The 24269-nt window shown below is 36.8% G+C and overlaps 1 protein-coding gene across 4 annotated transcripts in view; it reads left to right on the top strand.

Moving 5' to 3' along the window:
- The window catches only part of LOC148941667 (protein misato homolog 1-like), a 179924-nt gene that overhangs the window by 139697 nt on the left and 15958 nt on the right, over nucleotides 1-24269 (top strand). For all 4 annotated transcript variants that reach the window (XM_089104394.1, XM_089104395.1, XM_089104396.1 and 1 more), the window contains one exon: nucleotides 647-1233. In XM_089104394.1, coding sequence (XP_088960520.1) covers nucleotides 647-1233 — 587 coding nt within the window. The remainder of the gene's footprint in view (nucleotides 1-646; nucleotides 1234-24269) is intronic.

The raw sequence follows: 24269 nt of genomic DNA, 5'->3' as shown, positions 1-24269 counted from the left end.
TGTTCAGGTCGTGAATGTTATGAAGTGTATCTAGCCTCCTTTTTCTGGAAGAATAAAGCTGAATTAAGCATACAATATGGATGTTGGTGTTTTGAGGACTGACGTGTTTGAGGATTAGATTTCGAGGGTTTCAGAATTGAGGGCTTATCAATTCCAAATATTTAGTCAAACTATGTCAATTTAATCACCTGTTAAGGTCGTGAATGCTATGAAGTGTATCTAGCCTCCTTTTTCTGGAAGAATAAAGCTGAATTAAGCATACAATATGGATGTTGGTGTTTTGAGGACTGACGTGTTTGAGAATTAGGTTTCGAGGGTTTCAGAATTGAGGGTTTATCAATTCCAAATATTTAGTCAAAATATGTCAATTTAATCACCTGTTAAGGTCGTGAATGCTATGAAGTGTATCTAGCCTCCTTTTTCTGGAAGAATAAAGCTGAATTAAGCCTACAGTATGGATGTTGGTGTTTTGAGGACTGGCGTGTTTGAGGATTAGGTTTCGAGGGTTTCAGAATTTAGGGTTTATCAATTCCAAATATTTAGTCAAAATATGTCAATTTAATCACCTGTTAAAAATCTATTATACAAAGGAAGTTTGATTGTCAATTATGGTCAGCTGTTCAATCATCAGCCTCTTTTATTCCAGGGTTTTCAACTTCTTTTTGACGCCCATGATGGTTTTAGTGGTGTAGCAGAGAAAACCTTAGAACTTATCCATGAAGAATATGGAAAAAAGACTACCCACGCCTTTCCAGTAATGCCTAGCCGTTTTTCTTCTGATACACAAGAGAAAGCAAAAATCCGTCTTATCAATATTGCTCTGAGTTTTAATTCATGCTTCGAACATACTTTTTTTACGCCTTTGACATTAGCAAAAAGCTATAGACTTAGCACTGGAAAAAGCGTGAGTTATGTAAACTATATTGACTCCTGTGACTACCATACAAGTGCGATTATAGCTAGCGCATTAGACACTCTTACTTTGCCCTGCCGCCTTAAAAACAACCATATGCGGTGGGAGGAGCTTTCAAATTTATTAGGCCAATCAGATAGGAAGCTATCTACTTTGGATGTACAGTTCCCTTTTGTTATGAATGAAAACGAATGTGTCCTGGAACTATTGGGTAAAAGCGATGAAGATGTTTGGACTACGCTATGTCCTAGCTCTAAGAGTAACAATGTTTTCTCACAAAGTGTGGTGTTTCGTGGTTTACAGGATTCAAAACTTCGAAGGTTTGTACTTGAAATTCGCATCTTTTTCTGACTCTTTGCATGTGTAGTCAAAATGAAGGTGGTGAGTATTGATGAGTAATGGAGACTGGATTTGTTATTATTATTTTTTGTTTAGATTTATTTAAGTATGTGATTTATTATGTAAGTAGGTATTTCGACTTTCAAACGACCGCAAACCCTCAAAGGTTTTTTTTTCAACACGAAAGTGTGTTTTTTACATTTATTTATTTGTTAAAATACAAAATTTAAACTTGTATTTTTAAGTGTATCATTAATGGGAGAAAAGTCTCAAAAATGGGGGGGGGGTTCTAATACACTCAAAATAAGCATTGCCTAAAGTTTCCACAAGATACAGCTAAAAGGGGAGTTAATCATCCCCCGCTCACCACCTGGAAGACTTAAAATACAAGAGAACATTAAAAGATATTTGGGCTTTTAAAAATTCTAGATCGGAGAAATATTGTCACTATAAACACAAACAACAGGTAGAACAAAGGGTATTTTTTTTTTGTATCTCCTAAGAACTCTAATCCCAAAGCCCAATCCCAATCCCAAAAAATTAATCCCTTTTTTTGTATCTCTAAGAACCCTAAGAACTCTATCTCCAGAGGAACTCTAAAATCAAATGAATATTTCTACCTTATATCCAAGGGTTGTCCTCAGCAAAACACAAATGACTATATATAACAAAACTAAAATTAAAATATAACCTTTAAAACTAAAAAAAGATATTTTTAAAAAAGTCCCAGCATCCTCACCTCAACGAATTTCAACCAGGACTGATAGAGAAAGTGAGGTGAAACGAGGCAATTCATTCAACTGAAATAAAAAGAATTAAGAATATGCTTTCAACGCTATTCTTGACCTTTTGGCAGTTAACCTCAAAGGTCTCTTAGTAACAGGTTGACTGTATCTATCACAGTACACTGGTTTTGTAATATAATTTGTTAAATCATTTTTAATTTTAAAAGTTGTATTTTAATGTAAGTTTTTCTTAAATATTCACTTGTATTTTGCTGAGGACGGCCCTTCGATATAGGTTCGAAATATTCATTTGAGGTTAGAGTTCCACTGTCTTAAATCTCGATTGTTCCACCTGTTGTTTGTGCTTATGAGGGAAAGCAGGTGGTCTTCATTGCTATTTAATATCATTACTGTTACGCATAAAGGTCCTGTGGTTCAGGACCTATGGTTCTGCCAAAACCGATGGTTCAGCTGTTATTAGACATAGGATTAACAGAGTAATGTAGATGAGGAGGTTTGAATTGGGGCTGAATTTTGCTACTGATCCTCCATTTGAATTCAGCTCAGCAAATGGGTTTTGCAGTTATTTCAGAAGCTTGAAAATGTCAGATGCGATCTTTAGGTGTAACAGTGATGATGATTCTTTAATATCATCACTCTCAGGTCTAAAGGTGATATCTTCATTTTCCCACTTCTAATGTAATTTCCAAAAGCGTTTGATCAGCTTCTTTCAGGGGGAGGATCTTCTTTCAGGGGGAATCTTTTTCTAGTGGGGGGCGGGGTCGGAGTAGGGGTTACGGGGGGATCTTTCCATGGAGGATATTTCCTTGGGGGAAGGGACATTTCCATGAAGGGGGCGCCAGATTTCCCAGCATTATTTGAAAAACGATCAAAAATTAAATAAAAAGAAGGTTCTTTTTCTACTGAAAATAAGGAGCAACATTGAAACTTAAAACGAACAGAAATTATTACGTATGAGAGGGTTCACCCCCTAGTCAATACCTCGCTCTACGCTAAAGCTTTTTAGTACTTTCAAAAGAGCTATCTATTCTAATTAACCGGCCTTTGTGATTCAGGGGTTTGTGATTCGAACAAAATTTGAACTTTAGCATAAAGAGCGAGGTATTGACTAGGGAGTGAACTCCCTAATATACGTAATAAAAAATACGAATATAGAAATTCGTTACGTAAGTTATTTCGTAAGTTACGTCAGAACAATATTTTTATAAAGCCAATTAGCCAAAAAACGGAAAATTAATATGGGAATTTCTTTTTAATTATTCATGTACAGTGAGCCAAAATCAAAGCTGCATCAATTCCAAAAAATTCAGAAATTAACTAAAAAAAAACGAGATTTTTAACTGAAAGTAGGGAGTGACATTAAAACTTACAACGAACAGAAATTATCAAGGAGGCACACTTGTGCCTCTATAAAGAGGCGACCCACCACAATGTTAAGCGATTTCCGTGCACTAAGAAACTAAGAAACCTGCAAAGTTTCACTCCTTCCGACTTTATCTTCATGGGTAAAAGTGGGCCGGAAATTTCAATCCTCCGACCATAGCCCCCCTTTAACGTCGTCCGATTAGGCTAAAATTTAGAGGTTAAGCTTTCCTAGGACTTGGAAGCTTATCCTCAAAACTTCAGCTTAATCTGAGCACTCCTTCCCTGTTTTCCAAAAAACAAATATAAAAACTTAAAGTTCAAAAAATTGTTGTTCTTGTTAGCCACGCCTACAGGCCACAGTTGGCAACTGATCCAGGTGAATGAGGACTCATTCGAAGCAGAATTCGACCTGTTAGGGCCTTTTGATATTTTCAGACCGAAAAAATTATCCCCCGAATTTACATTTATGAAAAACCTCGTTTTCCTATAAGAGCCCATGTTAAATTTTCCCACCACAGCCCCCTTAAACGTTGTTTGATCGGGCTGAAATTTAGAGGATAAGCTTTCCTGGGGCCTGGGAGCTCATCCTCGAAAATTCAGCTCAATCTGATCACTCTTTCCCTGTTTTCCAAAAACAAAATATCAAGTTTTGTGGGGATTTGCTTGCGTCAAAAATAGATTCCACTTACTAAAAAACAATACAATTGTGTCTCTTTAGTACAGCGGTCGATACTCCTGACTGTCAGGCGGAAAACCCAGGTTCGATTCCTCGTCAGAGTAAATTTTCTATATACTGAATTTAAAGTTTAAAAAAGAAATTCAGTTTCTTTTTTATATTGTTTGAAAAAAAACCACATTTTTTAAAGAGTTAAAGAGACTGGGTTACAAGGTCGACCCCTAAAACACCCTGTCGAGAAAGAAAAGAATAATACACAATCATCTAACAGTTAGTCCAGCAATAATAAGTAATAAACTGTACAAAAACGTGCAGAAATTATTTGAAAAAAACTACGTTTTTTAAAGAGTTAAAGAGGCTGAGTCACAAGTTCGAACCTTAAAACGTACAGGGATTAGGAGGTACAGATGGGGGGCGGCCGCCCCCAAACCCCCCGCTTTCGCATCCTTTAAATAAATAAAAAAACTTAAACTGAAAGTAAGGAGCGACATTAAAACTTAAAACGAACAGAAATTATTCAGTATATGAAAGGGGCTGTGCCCTCCTCAACGCCTCGCTCTTTACGCTAAAGTTCGACTCTCTCACAACTCTTTTTTTAACAATAAAAACTTTAGCGTAAAGAGCGAGGCGTTGAGGAGGGCACAGCCCCTTTCATATACGGAATAATTTCTGTTCGTTTTAAGTTTTAATGTCGCTCCTTACTTTCAGTTTAAAAAATTTGTTTTTTATTTAAAGGCTGCGAAAGCGGGGGTTTGGGGGCGGCAGCCCCCCAACTGTACCTTCTAATCCCTGTACGTTTTAAGGTTCGAACTTGTGACTCAGCCTCTTTAACTCTTTAGAAAATGTAGTTTTTTTCAAATAATTCCGTATATGAAAAGGGCTGTCCCCTCCTTAACGCCTCGCTCTTTACGCTAAAGTTTGACTCTGTCTCGCAACTTTATTTTTTAAAACAATAAAAAACTTTAGCGTAAAGAGTGAGGCGTTGAGGAAGGGACAGCCCCTTTCATATACGGAATAATTTCTGTTCGTTTTAAGTTTTAATGTCGCTCCTTACTTTGAGTAAAAAAAAATAGTTTTTTTTATTTAATATGAATAAGAATCGATGTTGTTTATGAATACTGGGCAAATTTCGCAAAGCGAATGGTAAGAAAATCGGAGTAAAGGTCTTTTTCACTGTCAAACTGGATTGTAAATTTTTATTTTTGGTTGCAAAGTATGCTGTTTTATTGAAATCTAAATCACGAAAATGCTGTTTGACTCAAAAAGTATGGGTAAACCAAAAGAGTGGAAAATGGCGCTAATTTCGACAGAAAAAAAACTAGCTACATTATGATTTTTTTTAGGACATTAAGTATAATCAAAATTCAAATTTTTGTCAAAATTTAGTTTGTAATTTACATTTAGAAATATCCCTTCCCTCCCTCCTTGAGGAGCTTAAGGAGAGCCTGATCAACAATAAACGTGAACTTATATGTGTAATCACAGGCTGTATAAACCTAATGACAGTAGAAATGCATCTATTGACGCAAAAACTACATCCATATATGGGCATTGAAGAGATTTAATGTCCTTGGTAAAAGCCTGAACGAGATTTAATGTCCTTGGTAAAAACTTGGGACGAAACTTATCGTCCATGTATGAAGTGAAATTTTTAAGCAAATCAGAGAGCAAGAACCCTTGTATAAAGAGGACCACACTACTTTATAGATATATTTGATGTTTATATTTGTTTATGGTGTTGTTATGTAAAGTCTGTGTTTTGTTGATGGTTATGTGGTTTGATTTAGTTTCTTAGTTCTGTTCTATTTGTTGGTGGTTATGTGGTTTGGTGTTTCAATGTCTATTGAATACAGACAGAAGCTTGCATCATTGCCAGATAAGAGCGTGTCTAACGGGACAGGATCACGTGTCTTATTCTAGGTCAATGGATTTACGTAAGGTTTTTCTTACATCGCAATTCAACCTTGAGATTTTGTTTATAATGAACATGCTTTGTGGTTAAAGTAACATATCATTTTACGACACAATGGAACAGACATCGAATACTGTGGATTTAGAGGTGTTAGCTACATAAATATATAATGTGAGTTCTGTTTAGTAAATTTTCTTTGGTTTTTCCAAATTAAATCATTTTTTGTTGTCCCCCCCCCCGCCAATATATTCAAATTCAGGGTATACCCTCCTCCCACAAAAAAATCTTTCAACTTTGTTTCAAAATGTACTCTTTTTTCCACTATGTAACCCCTCCTCCCTCCTCCCACCATTCGTCACCAATTAATTCTTTCAATTGAAGTTATTACTCAAAAAGTGTCATTTTCACATACGTTTAAAACCATCAGAATCTTCACACTTCCGATTTAACAAAAACTGTGTGTGATTAGGGCTGTAATCTCCAGCAAGAGGGGTGATTTCGTAAACAACCTTCGCACATGTCAGGTTTGGAAATTAACAAAAGCAAGGGTGGTAGCTAGACAAGGAAATGGTCAAGGCTACAGGCTTTGCGTAATTCTAGACGGTCAGAAAAAGGGGCGAATTATTTGCAAAATTAATACTTAAAAAGACATACTTTTATAAAATGGAAATTATGTAAAAGGGGAGGGGTGATACTAACAGCCCTTTAGAGTGCATATTTTTTAGGTACTTTTAAAAGAGCTTGTGGGAAAAGAGAGTCATTATTCTTTTTTCTACCTTTCTTTCGATAAAGTTTCTTTTATATTCTCAGGGGAGGGGAGCATAAAAACTTTGGTTTTTAACTTTGATAGTATTAGGCTAGAAAGAAAGGTCTTTAATTTAGGGGAGAGGGGATGAGTCCATTTAATTTGTAAATTGGCTAGCATTTTTACCTATGATCACAAATTTTAGGCCTGTAAGCTTTGTTAACGATCTTTTTTATCTATTTTAAAGCATATATCTAAATACCCCGTGTTTCTTGAGATTATAACATTTCGAAAGTTATGTTATGGGTTTGTAGCCTACGGAGCTATCTAAATTTGATAATTTACCACCATCCTCGGTTTTTTCTCTAAATGAAAAACTATAATTTAATTTCTTTTTAAGGACAATTATGAGCAATGTCCCCCACCCGACAAGAGGGCGAGAACCACTGTTAAAACACCTGTGAGGGCATCAGTTGTCCAATATGGCTTTTGGCCAAGACCTTCAGCTCAATGCACCCCGCATATACATGGCTGTGACGTTGCTGCTCCGTCCACCCCCTATCAAGCGCTCGTGGGGCCTTCAAGACCAGCGTCCTCCATGCAAGGCAAGAATGAGCCTCCTTCAGTCCTTAACAAGCAAGCAGCAGATCGAAATGTATGTTTTTAAATTTTATTTTCCGATAATGATTCTTTCTCCCAAGCCAATTTGAAGGACAGAGATTGTACATTTTATCATTTACACATATGAATTCTAATTTGCGTAATATTGTTGTCATGGGGCATTTGATAAGAGATGCGAGACTTAACGGTCCCCGTTTTATCGTATGTTCCGGAAAATCTTGAAAATAACAGACTTGCATTAACGGATGTGAGGTTAGGTTAGGTTGGTTTATACACATTGAAAATAAGCTATTTTCAGGAGATGACATGAATGAGTTAGACTACCCCTTTCAAACCAAGTAAAGACCGTGTTTTTTTCCAAAGCAGATAAAGAGTATTAATATGAAATTTTTGGGGGTTGTTTGAACAAAATCTAAATCTACTATGTCTAGTTTAGATTGTAAATATGTTTTTATCAATAATGCATATTGTGTGGCTATTAAATTGGAACTTTCAGGATACATAGAGTGGGGAACAGTGAATTAACCATATGGTACTATGTGTGCATAGATATTGCTACTACTACTGCTACTAAGCGTGTTTTTAAGCACATGTTTTAAACAATTAGATTATTTGAAAAAAACTACGTTTTCTAAAGAGTTAAAGAGGCTGAGTCACAAGTTCGAACCTTAAAACGTACAGGGATTAGAAGGTAAAGTTTTGACCCGCCGCTTTCGCAGCCTTTAAATTAAAAAAAAGTTTCTTAACTGAAAATAAGGAGCGACATTAAAACTTAAAACTAACAAACATTAGTCCGTATATGATAGGGGCTGTGCCCTCCTCAACGCCTCGCTCTTTACACTAAAGTTTTTATTGTTTAAAATAAGAGTTGTGAGACAGTCAAACTTTAGCGTAAAGAGCGAGGCGGTGAGGTTTTTTTCAAATAATTTCTGCACGTTTTTGTACAGTTTATTACTTATTATTGCTTGACTAACTGTTAGATGAGTGTGTATTATTCTTTTCTTTCTCGACAGGGTGTTTTAAGGGTCGACCTTGTAACTCAGCCTCTTTAACTCTTTAGAAAACGTAATTTTTTTCAAATAATTTAAAAAAGAAACTGAGTTTCTTTTTTAAACTTTGAATTCAGTATATAAAAAATTCCTCTGACGGGGAATCGAACCCGGGTCTTCCGCCTGACAGTCAGGAGTATCGACTGCTTTACTAAAGAGACACAATTGTAATTGTTTTTTAGTAAGTAGAATCTATTTTTGACGTAAGCAAATCCCCACAAAACTTGATATTTGGTTTTTGGAAAACAGGGAAGGAGTGACCAAATTGAGCTGAAAGTTCGAGGATAAGTTTCCAGGCTCAAAGAGAGCTCAATCTATAAATTTCAGCCCGATCAGACAGCGTTAAAGTAGGAATGTAATGGGAAATATTAACATTGGCTCCTATAGGAAAACGAGGTTTTTCGTGAATGTAAATTCGGGGGATAATTTTTTCGGTCTGAAAATATCAAAAGGCCCTAACAGGTCGAATTCTGCTTCGAATGAGTCCTCATTGACCCGGATCAGTTGCCAACTGTGGCCTGTAGGCGTGGCTAACAAGAAAAAAAAATTTTTGAACTTTAAGTGGCTATATTTGGTTTTTGGAAAACAGGGAAGGAGTGATCGGATTGAGCTGAAATTTCGAGAATAATCTCCCGGGCCCTAGGAAAGCTTAACCTCTAAATTTCAGCCCAACCAGACAACGTTAAAGGGGGGCTGTGGTCGGAGGGTCGAAACTTCCGGCCCACTTTTACCCATGAGGATAAAGTCGGAGGGGGTGAAATTTTGCACGTTTCTTAGTTTGAGCTTGGGCTACAAAATGCGATTACCGCTGTCTCTCTGCGACCAGCAGGACCGGAAATCGCTTAACATTGTGGTGGGTCGCCTCTTTATAGAGGCACAAGTGTACCTCCTTGAAAATAATAATCCAATTTTAAAAATAGGGTGATTTAGACACTTTGAAAATAAGCTATTTTCCTTACAGGTTACATCGGATTCACATGCACTACCTTCTCACCCATCAGAAGAAACAAGTGACGAAATATGTGTTCGCATTGACGTGCCAATGGAGTTTCATGACAATCAGGTCACTGAAATACCATATATCGACGAACAAGATCTCGAACGATATGGTAAATTCTTACGTTATGGCGATGGTAGTGTTAATTTAGACGATATACCTTCTGACATTGACAGTTTATTGAAAAATTATTTCAATGTAGACGCTAGTACAGTTGAACAAGGCAATGCAGTTAATTCAGAGGGCGATTTACCATGGTTGAGTCCGAGTACAATGCAAATTTTAGATTATTTTACCAGAGTTAAATGAGAACCCTCCCCCCACTGATTAATGGACATCGGCCCTGTTCAACCAAGTTTAATTGAAAATGAAATGGCTTCGCTGGATTCTAGTACACGGACCAGCCCTACTGTTGAAAGACGTGGGGGAGGGGGTGGTGATGATAAAATACAAGAGGGGGAGGGTTTAGCTAATGATGGTGATATACAAGGGGGAGGGGTAATTATATACATTTCTCATCGCTACCGGAATTGCAACAAACAAATTCGATATTAAATACAATAGTCGTTTATACTGCAAAATTTGGGGATCCATTTAATACACTTATGGGGGGAAATTTTATAACCGACCCATTTATATCGTTCATGAATATGTAGAAAAAATTCGTGCACTTTTAGAAAACCAGATTCAGGTATGGGGAGGTCGGGACTCCATTAAGGCCTCAATTGTTTTTAAATATCTTATCTAAATGAGAGTTAAAGTGAGGTGTATGATCATGATGTATACACCGAGATGTTGGTGTTGCACTTTCATTTGGAGAATTATGAGACTTTATCTATGATATGGATTCACAGTATTATCATTCATCTCGAGAATTATAATGAGAACAGGAGTGGGTCTGTGGTTTTATTTATTGAAAATTTAAGTGTAAATATATATAAATTTAAAAGATATTTTATTTTAAGAGGTGGTGGGCCAAGGTCTATAGTTTTAAAATATAATTCTGATTGAGAAGGATGCCAGGGCGTTCAACGAATCTGTTTAGAAACAGGCCAAAAATGTTTCATTTACGCTTTCCTCATATCGGCTTTCGAACCTCTAGCATATGATGCTTCAGAGAAAAAATTGAGACTACTGGGCCGTGCATGGGAAAGAGGGGTCTGATTTTCCCCCAGTAGATTTCTCTTGTTTAGCGGAAAAATTTCCGGTAATATTCAGTGCAATAGATATTTTTGAACGGGCAAACGCCCATCTAAATGTCGATGTTACTGTGCTCCAATGCGAAACAGAATTTCAAGAGAATATACTTTCCAATAAAAAGGCTGTAATACTCCCAGTAAGGGCCCTGTCGATTGAATCAGTGAAAAACTGGGTTTGGTTTGTGTACACACCGCCTAGTGAACCCAATTCAATTAGCCATTTCAATCCTATTACGGATATTAGTAGAGTTCTGGGGGAGTGTAAAAAACAGAGTGCACGTCACTATTATCCGACATGCCGGTCTAGATATCATAGTGATTTAAAGCTACAAAATCACATGGAGCATTCCAGGCGACACGGATATCAATAGGTGGAAACAGTTTCGGATGACCGTGCAATTTTAAGTTTTAAAAATTTCCAGAATTCGCTCCTGCAAAGCGATGAAATAGGTATCGAATGTGAAGCTAAGCTGGTGGGTGTGAACGACCCATAATTTCCGAATCGTATCAAAGAACATCTTGCCATTGCGGTTTCATATGTCCAGGACAAAGAGACAGCCCTAACACCATGCAATTGTTAGAAATAGTCGAAACATTCGACGAGAATGATTTAATGATCAAGGCATTGAATAAATTAATTGTCACTGCAAATGGAACCATTTTCCGTTTGAGAAATACCCACTATCCGATGATATTGTCAGCAGAGGATCGTCTTGACATTAAGAATCAGAAAATATGCTGGGTTTGTAAGGAGGAATATGAAGAGGGGACTAAGGGGTAAGGGACTAGGGGGGAAAAGACTAGAGGGGGGACGGGGAAAGTCAGGGACCATAATCACTTGTGGCAGAAAATATCTTCAGGGGGTAGTAATTTTCGTTGTGTAGCACACCAATCGTTCAATGTGAATGTAAGCCAGTAGTTTTTTATACCAATTTTCATTCACAATTCAAATTGTGGTTTGAAATTTATTTTACAGGCTTTGGCATGTTTGCATAGAGAGGGAGGGGGAGTAGATAGTCCATGGGTAAACAATTCATTTACCTACAATATTATCCCCAAATCTGCTGAGAAGCTAGTGTTTTAAGAGTTGAAATGACAGGCAGTCGATAATGGATATACGTGCTGGAGTAAAATCTGTTTTTTAAACTCTTTTAGTTTCTTCCACAAGGCTCTGAATCAATTGATTTAGGTGCAAAAGAGTGGCAATTTTGATACATTTCCTCTGCTTAAACAACGCTTTCCAGACAGTGAAATATATAACTTACTAACATGTAATGGCATACATGTATATGACTATTACTACTTGGGTGCACGGTTAAGTGAGGAAAAACTACCTCCCATTGATGCATTGTATAATTCACTTACTAATAGTGAATGCACTGACGAGGACTATGAATTTACCAAGAGGTTATGGGCTAAGGGTAATTGTAAAAATGGTTGGGATTATTGTAGAATGTACCTGGCCAGTGATGTGTTAACTCTTTTTGACATTATCTGCGAAAACACAAACCAAATTTTATTCAGAATTTGGGCTAGATATTGGCTATTATTTTTCAACACCGAATCTCGTCATTGACTTAATTATAAAAATTAGTATAGAGGAAATAGGGTTGATAACCGATGTGGATCAAAACCTATTTGTAGAAAGATCTAAGAGGAGAGGGTATGTTTTTCATGGAGATAGCGTTCTAACAACGGATCCAACTGGACAAGACACCGGTGTAAAGTCTAATGCAGTTTTTCTTGACATTAACTCATTGTACCCCTCGGCAATGTCTCACTACTGTTTACCATGTGGCAATTACAAATAACTTGAAAATCCTTGTGATATCCCCGACATTCACACCGTCGAGGAGAATGGTCCACAAGGATGGTTCTATGAAATTGATGGACACACACCAGTGGAACTTCACGATACAGTAAAATATTTTGTATTTCCGTGCGTGAATAGACCTGTGACCAAGGAGTCATTGAGCCCATACAATCATTCTTTGGTCGAGGATATGGGCATGCATTGGACCCCCTCCAAGTAGAAACTAATTGCCGATCTGGACCCGAAACAGAATATTGTTGTTCACCACGTCCTATTGCAGTGGATGATGAGCAATTGTTCGATGGTCACAAAAATACACAGTGCCCTACAATTGGATTATAAGCCCTACTTGAAAACTTTTGTCGACACCTTTGTCAATAAACGCTGACATGCAAAAAGTAAAGTAGAAAAATAAATATATCAACTTATTTTAAATTCAGCTTTTGGAAAAATGTGTGAAAGCGTACGAAACAAATCACGTTGTGACGTCGTAACATGTCCCAAAGAATGTGCACGAATTATTGCCGATTCCAATTTTACAACATTCACGAGCATAGAGCCGAATATGGTTCTTCTACACAGAAAAAGATAAATTTTGTTCTGAATAAGACTATAGCGGGGGGTAGTTCAGTACTTGAAATTTCTAAAAAACTCATGTTGTCATTCTTTTACAATGTTTGCAAGGTACAACGACCAAGGGAGAGGGAGGTTCAAGTTTGCTATGGGGACACAGATTCTCTGTTGTTAAAAGTTAAAACTGGGGATTTATTAAATGATTTGGAAAATGAGGTGCACATCAGCTGGCGGATGGACTAAACCAACTGGAATGAGAGCATATATCCCGAGTTAGTGGAACATCAGGCCCCCGACCAACTATTAATGTTAAAATCAGAGACGGGGAGGGATTTAATATCCAAATGGGTGTTCCCGGTTTTAAAGTTTAATGTGTGGAAACACACGACTAGGATGTAAAACAGGCGTGCAAAGGTGTGTCTACACACTTTGTAAACAATAATTTCGACATGAGTGTCTACAGAAACTGTGCAGATAGTTGTCTAGTGCCACGAGAAAAAGTGCTAGCAATTCGCTCTCTACAGTAATGAAATTATACTGTTAGAGTGGGAAAATGCCATGTCATGCATATCTGACAAGATCTATGTGCTCGAGACAAGTGTACAAGTACTCCCCCACGGCCACTATCGAATTCCATATTGAGCTGAATGTGTGGACTATCGAAACCAACTCGGTCTGGATAAGTTAACTTAAATTCAAATAGTACTAGGTGGGTGGGGTCAACATCAATTTCTTCTCATTTTCGTTGCCATTTTGCAGCTGCGGCTATTGTATACAGTTTGTTTTTCCGCGCGCCCCAGTGTGGCTCCCGCCCGCAGCCGGCCTTCGGCCCCGGAGGGGTGGGGACCCTTGGGGGGGGGGATTCTCATTTTCTCTTCTTAGTCTAGAAATTTGTTCAACTGTGCTGCTATTGTTCATGCTGTATCTTAATTTGTTTTTTGTTAATAAATGAAAAATGTTGTTGCTATTGTTGTGTTTTAAGTTGTTTTTGTCAATAAAAGAAAAAATATGTATTTCTTGTTTTTGTTAACGTACTAGGTAGATCTAAGGGGAAATTATTATCCATTCATTAGACAAGTGAAGTTTACAGTTAGTTATAGTCCGACTGTTGTCAACAGCAGCAGCAGTATGTATCAATTTAAAACACCATTCAGGTCGTTTCTGTGTGACCCGTCAATGTCAGGCAAAACGACACTTTTAGCTAAAATAATTAAAAATTGTAATAAAATGTTTTTAAAAAAACCAAAGAAAATTTATTATTGCTCAAGTATTTGGCAAGAGTCCTACGATCAAATAAAAGCTATTGCGACTGTCACGTCCATGCCAATACAACTCATACGGGGACTTGATGTTTTCAATAGTATTGAACCAAACTCATGGCTGATTATTGAGGATTTAGCTGAATCAATTGAACAGTTCTCACAGGAAATGCTATGACTATAATGCTATGTTTACCGTTCGCTCTCATCATTAACACATTTCCATAACCCTAGTTCTACACAATCTGTTTCACCAGAGCAAGTGTATGAGAACGCTTGCTTTGAATTGCACCATCTATATTATCAACCGAGTTGTTCGTGATTCAAGTTCTCTAATAACTCTCAATAAGTAAATATATCCAGGTGCTCCCAAATTTCTACTTTCAGTGTACAGTCAGGGGACCAATAAGCCCTATGGGTACATTTTGCTAAATCTTAATCAGAATACACCCGAGGATCTACGTGTAGTCACAGATATTTTCGACAAAGAAATTACTATATATTTTCCGGTGAACTGTAGAAAAGGTTAAAAGTTTCCATCATGAAACTGAAGACACTAAACGCAAATGGACACCTATTTCCTGTAGCTAGTCTCTTAAAACCTCTACTCAACAAGGTCATACTCAAACATGGTGTTGACAAAAAATTTATTATTATAATATCTGAACTTTGTTTAAATTAAACCGAGGGCAATGTACACTTGCCAGAAGGTGTTAGACAACAGACAAAGCAACATCGTTCAACTGTACGTGCCTTGGCTTGCAAAAACAAAGGAAAATATTTTAAAAGAAAACGTCTTCTTCAAGCGAGCGGTAGCTTTTTTACACTTTTACTGCCAATAATCGCAGGACTTGTAAATAGTTTCTCTAGATGGCTAAACCCTATAAGTTAACTCCAACAGAACTTGTCCTCTCACCCGTGGAACACTTTGAAGACAATCAATTTGAAGACAAGAAATTTATTAATGATGAAAATATTGCCATTGATAAAAAGCTAGTTTTACTTCAAGATGCATTGCGTCGTGTGGACAAACATAGACCTTGTCGTGAGAGATCCGCCGTCACAGATCCCCCTAAACAGGACACATCTCAAGATTCTGCAGCAACACAATCATAGGAGAAGGAACTGAATTCCATAGTGACATCAATTGGAAACCTATTACCAGTGACCTATCGAGAACAGAGTAAAAGATTATTAACATATCTCACGTTAGAAAGTGGTGATGATTGTCACGTTAATGTCGATAACACAGGGAAACGAATTATAATTGAGGGAAAAGTTATAATCTGCTTGATTTAATTTGTGATATGCTGACGAATCGTAAAGGACTTTAATCGTTTGACAATAATCTATACACCTTTCTAAATGCATCAAACTTACCCAAAAGTCTTATTGGCAATAAGCAAATTCTAAAAAAATTAAGATAATATAGCAGAGGTGTTAGTCCTCTAACAAAGCCAACACCATCAAGGAGGCACACTTGTGCCTCAATAAAGAGGCGACCCACCACAATGTTAAGCGATTTCCGGTCCTAGCGGTCGCAGAGAGACAGCGGTAATCGCATTTTGTAGCCCAAGCTCAAACTAAGAAACGAGTAAAATTTCACCCCCCTCCGACTTTATCTTCATGGGTGAAAGTGGGCCGGAAGTTTCGACCCTCCGACCACAGCCCCCCTCCGACCACAGACCCTCCGACCAACTATACCTTAAAAGGTACAGTTGGGGGGCTGCCGCCCCCCAAACCCTCCGCTTTCGCATCCTTTATATAAGAAAAAAAAATTTTAAACTGAAAGTAAGGAGCGACATTAAAACTTAAAACGAACAGAAATTATTCCGTATATGAAAGGGGCTGTGCCCTCCTCAACGCCTCGCTCTTTACGCTAAAGTTTGACTTTCTCACAACTCTTTTTTTAAACAATAAAAGCTTTAGCGTAAAGAGCGAGGCGTTGAGGAGGGCACAGCCCCTTTCATATACGGAATAATTTCTGTTCGTTTTAAGTTTTAATGTCGCTCCTTACTTTCAGTTTAAGTTTTTTTTTTATTTAAAGGCTGCGAAAGCGGGAGGTTTGGGGGGCGGCAGCCCCTCAACTGTACCTCCTAATCCCTGTACGTTTTAAGGTTCGAACTTGTGACTCAGCCTCTTTAACTCTTTAGAAAACGTAGTTTTTTTCAAATAATTTAAAAAAGAAGAAGATTTTAAATCAATCTTGGAAAATACTAGCACTCCTAGTTGCAGCAGCAATGATTTGACAACACCGACGATGATTAGACAAAAGCGAAGACGTATTGATATCAAATTATTGTTACAATCACCATACTTTATTGTACAAAATTAGAGTGGTCCCTTTTCTAGGTGATTATACTGAAAATAGATGGAGTTGCTAACTGTGTCTTAGAAAATGTTGGTAAATAGAAAGTTAAAGCTCACCGACAGTATTTTCCAAAACTGTCTCTGACATAGGTAGCAACACATTAAAAAAATGCAAAAGAGTATAGAAAATGAACCAAGTTACACTCTGCATCAGAATCGTAGGCTTCGTGGCAAACAATATTGACAAACTAAAGCCTTTTTTCCTCTGCATGTAATGCAAACTGATCTTTTAACTCTAGACGCGATTCAGCGGCGTCACAATACATTCTACAAATATATTCTAGTGGCAATCAGTGTCTTTAGTCGCTATGCAAATGCCATTCCGTTGCGAACAAAGAGAGCTGTTGAAGTTGCTCATGATTTAGAAACTATTCTTGAACAGGATTGCTATAGAAAAATTCAATCGGATCGCGGTAGTGAATTTGTTAATCCTCATGTACAAAAGGTTCTATTGAATGTAATACAAAGCTCTATCATAGTCACAGTCCGATAAAAGCTGCATTGGCTTAACGATTGATCAGAACGATTCGTCTATTAATTTCAAGATATTGCACGCTGAAAAATACTGCTGCTTTTATTCATGATTTAGATAAAATCATACAAATATATAACCAACGTCCACATTAATCCCTGTCCAATATTAGCCCACGGGAAGTTTATTGCAGTGAAAATACATTTGACGCTTTTCTAAAGCAATATTCCAGTGAAAAAAAAATTGTGAAGAAGAAATTCAATGTTTGCGATACTGTTTATTAATAGAACCACCAATATTTTTGAAAAGGGGAATTATTTATGGAGCACTGAACTTTTTAAAATGTCCAAAATCCTAGACACTGAACCCACAATATATCGGCTGTGAGACACCAAAGATGATGAGATTGTCGGCGGTGTTTATGAATACGAACTACAAAAAATTAGAAACAGTAGTGAAATTTATCAAATTAAAAAGATATTAAAGAGTCGTTCTCGCAGGGGCAAGAGACAGTTGCTTGTTCGTTGGCTAGGATACAACTCTGATTTTGATTCTTGATTTGCAGTTGAAGACATTAACAATGCCCAATGATTTCTATGTGACATTCATGTCCAATGTTTCCGATCCTCTCTACAATGATTTGAATAGAACAAGTGATTTTTGGACGAAACTCCCCCACCATCAAATTCGACAGCGCGTATGAAGTGCCTCTTGACGACATTATTCTCAAAAATACATACGACATCCTGAGAAAAGATCACAGACATGATATAAAAATTAGACTCTATGATTGGCCGCCACCCCCAGGAGATCAAGAACAAATTCAAAAGATGAATTGGATGAATTATCCATGCATTGAATTACCCTACGAAGAACTCACCTGTATGAATGATTTATGTCGTTCTATCAATAAAAGAATTTTCGCTCCTAAAAGGGAACTTTTCATTTCAACTATTCAAAGGAAGAGGGCAAGATCTACACTAGTTCACCCATTGCCGATGAAAAGGTCATTCTCAATGGTAATTTAAAGGATGTTCTTGGCTTTAAGCTCAATATAATCAATGGTAAAAGCGCTGGAAACACTAATTTTATTTTTGCCGACTACCCGCCTGTCTTCTCCACGGACACTTGTATATTTCTCTACGGTTCATTTGTTGAAACATCTAGAATTGGTAATAGCAATTCCCCCCTCCTACGAGTTATTTAATGACAAAAAAGCCAAGAACATATTCATTACTACAACATCAAGCATCTTCACTATAACCCCGTATACATTCTCTATTTAGAACCCTGCTCATTAACAATAAGAATGTGATGATGCGATCTTCTAGGGATTTCAAAAGGTTTGGCTATGATTACATGCCATTTTCGACCCATTCAGCAACAACAACAAGATGTCTAATAGAAAAGTGGTATTCATTTGTCCTGATATTGACTGCTATGTTAATACTCTTGGCCCAAGACAAGAGGGCAGTGGAATGGACTATTACAAAGGTCGCTCATCAATGTCTGGCTATGGTCTTGGCAGCTGGTTTGCTAAGCTGTTTCGCTCTGCACTACCTCTGACTAGAAAATATATTGTACCGGCTGCGACAGATTTTGCATCCTCTACGCTAGATGATTGGAGCTCTGGCAAGGATTTAAAAAAAGTGCTTCGGAAAATCTTAGGTCCAGTGCGCGAACCCTTGGCGAACAATTGAAATCTCAACAAAATAGAAGAGGTTTGAAAAGGTTGAGAAACAGTGCACCAGTCATCAGTCTCTTCTCAGGTCAGAAGCCAAAGAGATCACCCCTGTCAAAGAAAAGAAGGAAAAAGACGACACGTACAGAAAACAGAAGAAGAAGACCCAGTAAGAGAATTGTTAGATCGAAACTGGATTTCTTTTCATAGATGGCATATCTACCGCATTAGGATTCCCAACCTTCAATCACTTCATCTTTAAGTCTATTCAATGCAGAAAATGTTGATTTGAGTGTAAAACATGAATACTATGAACAATTTATCCACAACAACCCCTCTACGATAATATCCACTTTCAAATTTATTCCAATGAAGACTACTTTATGGACATCTCTTCGACATTTATAGATTTACAAATGAAAGTTCGGAAATCCGATAATACATTGCCAGTTCATGCTGATGGAATATCCTATGAAAATTGTATATTACAAAATTTATTTCGACAAATCAGTGTCTACATAAATGGCATTTTGGTGAGCACAAGCAACAATCTCTCGAATTATACAAGCTATGTGCAGTTCATGTTGATGACACCCAAGTCATATAAGGAATTGAGAGGCACCTCCAATGGATATGAATATATTACTGATACTAATAGTACAGATGCACTTAAAAATGATACAACTAGTGAATTACATATAGTTGGAAAAATATATCATGAAATATTTAATATACCCCAATGTTTACCACCCAATATTAAAGTGGATATAAAATTGAAGCTTGTCCGATCCAATTTCATTTTACGAAAAGAACTTCCTGTCAATCCTGATGTAACTCTCTCCCTCACCTCGGCAATACTACATGTACAAAAGCATCAGGTATGAGCTCCATTTCTTTGGCAGTGTAAACAATGAGAACCTGTGGAAATAATATTAAACTATTTGTTCCTCATACAATCACCAGTCAACGTTATATTACCATAGGCTCAAGCGTATTCACCGACTCATCCTTTATCAATGGCGAAGCTCCGTCAAAATTAGCATTGGCATTTGTAAAAACCGCTAGTGCAATAGGATCGTGGACTGGTTGCCCACATAAGTATGAAATGTTTGGGCTTTCTCTTGTATGTAAAGTAAATGGAATACCACTCTACAACCTATCTTTTGATAAATCCTATAGGACATTGTATGAGTTGACAGTGCAAACCCTAGCGCTAAAACCCATGGTATCATTGTACTAGACCTGTCTGGCAACCAGGATATGAGTATAGTACGAACGGGGAGCGTGCGTTTATAGTGTATATTTGCCGACATTACCTGAGAGTATTGCACTAATCTCACTAAATAAATTTGAAACCTATTGGGAAATCACTCCCGAAGGCAGTGTTCTACTAGACCTTGCACCATAAACACCAGTCAAATAATAAACTTATTTAATATGGACCCCTACATGTCCAAATACAGATTCTATTGTCTGCCCTCGGACTTTCTTTGAAAATTTAAAGTCCCAACAATACCCCAATTACTTTTAATAGCAATCCGTTAACTGTGCATAGAGGCCATTGGTTGTGCATCTTTCAAACAATGAAGACGATTGAATTTTTTGATCCTCGTGGCGTATCCTATATATTCTACGCTACACACATCAGCAACTATATTTAGAGCAGTGGGAAAACTATTATTCAAAATCGGAAGAGTACAGGATCTGATCACTAAAAGTTGCGGTTTCCATGCACTACAATATTTCGTGTTCAGATGTCGTGGCTATACTTACAAGCAGTTTCTCAATATTTATGTAGACAATCCACTTCTGAACGACTTTATGGTTGAAAATATCCTCTCAGACCTGTATAATATTGATTTTAGTGCCCTACGAGTAAAGTGCTTAAAAAATGTATGTGAATTTGTTTATTAATGAAGAAAAATATATACAGCAATGTATTTATTCTACACTTTAGATTTCTTCTTCGGTGTATAGGCAACTGTCGAGAACCACTAATGCTGGTAGATCATTTGAATTCACTGTACATTGATCTTGATTGGCTGCAAGTCAGGGTCACATTTTCTGCTGTGCAATGTAACTTCACTTTCATCATATCTCTTTGCATTATCAATGATATTATTACCATTCATATTGTAAAAATCACGTTTGTCAGTTTTTCTATATTAAGCACAATCATATTAGGTATTTTCAAGCGACGATTCACATATGCAAAAAATCAAATGAAAATCACAGAGTTTTTTGTCATAATAGTCAGTGTTGTCACAAAGATGACGTAGAAACCAAATTGTCTTGTTACCCCAACAGTTGAATCGTAGGCCCAATTCTTCCTCCCAAAATAATTTAAAGCCACGATAAAACCAATCTCGTAAAAATAAAGTAAAATCACTTTTGGGGTTCTTTCCAATTAAACCAGGATAAGTATTCTCCCACTGATCACATTGGTCATTGTGAAAATTGGAGCATAGGTGTCCTTAGGGATGAGGGTCACAAATTTCTTCAAGACATGAATTACAGCCTTTAATTTGTACAGCATAGCCTCAATGAAATTTACATGGATTGCATAATTTGCACTTTTCATTATAGTCATCAATAATTGTACAATTCTCGCATGATAACCAACTGCCAAGAGTATACATACAAAGTGGATATGTATAGAACATTTTTTGGTTTCCAATGTCAACTCTCTCACAGCTAAAAAGAAATTAATCCTCATTCAATAAATTCAGAAGGGGATGTGAGACGAGTAACTCTGTGACGTTATATAACCTCTTTCGAAGGGAGAGTCATCTACATAAAATCTATAGTAATGTTTTCAAAAGTATATCCACGATATTATTCTGCTTTGTTTCAATTAATATTTCAATAAATTGAGTAAAAGCATTTGAATCACTGCATAATAGCTGCATACAATAATCCAAGGGGGGAGAGTCAGTTTTCCTTATATTTTCAATCGTTCCCTGAGAAGATATCTTCCGTTGAAGGGATAACTCGAGAAAATCGTCATCCAGAATCAAATGTTTTTCCATAATCACAAGATTCGATCTAATTCTCTCTTTCTCAAATTTATTCACTTTTTTAATCCTAAAACTCTCACTGCTGTCTCTAGACTAACCGGGATTCATTGTACTTCACGAATATTCGATGACCCAGAATATAACAAAAAGAAAGGTGATATTTTCGATTTCGAGACAATATTATTGAGCGTGTATAATTACAACAATAATATATATTGTACATATATATAATTATCGATATAACTTATTGTAATATATATGCTTCGCTATTGCATATAAAGCACTTTGAAGTCTATTCACATGTGCTATATCAACTTTTGTAGCGAAGCATAATTGATCCTCCATTTTAAAATTGCCCAAAGATAATACATATCTTGCATGTACTTCATCCCATTCATGACAAAGCCGTGATCTTCTCGTGATTTCTACCGCAATGTTCGGTGCTCTTGTATTGCTGCTGCTACCAACTCCACTATCAACTTCTAATAGTGTAAACATTCCACTCATTAATGCAAATATATCTCAATGAATAAGGTCAAACTGTTCTCACTCCTTGAATTTTATTCTCACACTAATAACAACTATAGCGGAAATCCTTTCTTATATTCACTGTTATCTTGTCCTGTTCGTATTCCCAACCCCCTGATTGGCTTAGAAAGAGAAACGTGATCCTGTCCCGTTAGACTCTCTCTTATCTGGCAATGATGTTAACTTCTGTCTGTTTTCAATAGTCATTAAAGATCAAACCACATAACCATCAACAAACAGAACAGAATCATGAAACAACATTAAATCCCATAACCCTCAACAACAGAACAGAACAATGAAACAACATCAAACCACATAACCAACAAAAAATATAACCATCAAACCACATAACCAACAAACAATATAACCATCAAATAGATCTAGAAAGAGGCGTGGTCTTGTACAAACAGGGACTCTAGGCATCTGATTGGTCTAGAAATAACACTTTTACCAAGGACATTAAATCTCGTCCCAAGTTTTTACCAAGAACATTAAATCTCGTCCAGGCTTTTACCAAGGACATTAAAACTCTTCAATGCCCCTATATGGATGTGTGTTTTGCGTCAATAGATGCATTCCTACTAATGACTCTGGAGCCACAACTAGTAAAGTTTTTAATTTATTATTGAAGCAGTTTTATTATTGTATTATTGAAGCAGAGAAGGGGGGTAGGGGTTTGAACCCCCCCCCCCCGGGAATGTTTTTGTGACTCGTAAAAACGTAATAAAAAAGGTTATAAACGAATTTTGTATGCGTTTTTCGAGGGTTTTTTGTGTAAAACCCCCTCCGAAAAAAAATCCTGGGTACGGCCTTGATAAAGCATATATAAGCCCTATCAAATTAAACAATTCTAATGTACAAAGTGTTTCAGGTTTGGTTGCAAATCTTTAGTTTGACTGACAATCAGGATCATGACTAACAATTTAGATTATCAATCTTATTTGAAAGTAGGATTGCCGGTTTTGGCTGATCTCGGCTTTTGAATGGCGGGCTTATACATTTTTCTGTTCCACAGCTTGATGTTTTGGATGTCAGAAGATAATGTATTATTTTTCTTGTGAAGAGTGTGTTTTTTTCTCTTTTTCTCTAATGTACTCCTCTAGCGCGTTTTTTTTTCTTATATGCACAGAGGGAACAAATTACTATTTTTATTATTTTATTCAATAAAGGAGGAACACTCAATATTTGTCTATTTCAATATTTGTCAGTGTCTATTTGTCTCTCGTGTAGTCTACTTCAAAAGGTTAGATTTTTTTTTTGCACTGAGGACGACTTGACGGAGGTCCTTGTCCGAATATTTGCTTATTTTCTCTTCATGTTGTTCCGCTGTCCGACACTACCCTCGTTTTCTCTGCTTTTTTATTCTTTTATTTGTTATGAAAATAAATTATGAAATAAATTATAATAATTATGAAATAAAATGAAATAATTATGAAATAATTATGATAAAAATTGTAAATTATGAAATAAATTATGAAAATAAATATTCTCTGCTTTGTTTCATAAGTATGTCCAGTGTGGCCAGTGTGGTATTAGTTTGTATTAATGGCACCAATTAGATGCTACTACTGTTACTACTAATGACTCATAGCAACACCAAGCTGCTTGAGGGCATCACAGCCGCGCTCAGTCCTTTCCCAACCTAATCTATGCAAAGCTTTGCTCTTTATCCCCAGTGCTGAAGTTCCAACCTCCTCTTAAACCTTTCTTATTAACTTCTACCTTTCTATTCAGAGCCAAGCTGTTTTGTTTAGTTCCAGGATAACTATGTTTTCGTTGTTTCGTTACCTGGTCCGGAGAACTTGAATTATCTAAAACGTAGAAATATACAAAAAAAACTTTACAAAGCGCAACAAAAATTTGTTTATATGTATTTCTGTTAGTTTTGTAAGTGCCGAGCAAAAATGTCACGGGAGGGGGCTCAAGCCGGGTAGCTCCCCCTGGAAACAGCCTTGAGCGCATGAAATGTAGAAGCAGTCTAACCCAGTGGGTCT

The sequence above is a fragment of the Artemia sp. Qi Xiang Cuo genome, chromosome 18 (genome assembly GCF_049724085.1).
Source record: "Artemia sp. Qi Xiang Cuo chromosome 18, ASM4972408v1, whole genome shotgun sequence".
NCBI classification, from domain to species: domain Eukaryota; kingdom Metazoa; phylum Arthropoda; class Branchiopoda; order Anostraca; family Artemiidae; genus Artemia; species Artemia sp. Qi Xiang Cuo.
Note: the sequence above shows the minus strand (reverse complement) of the source record. Positions and strands in the feature narration are given on the sequence as shown.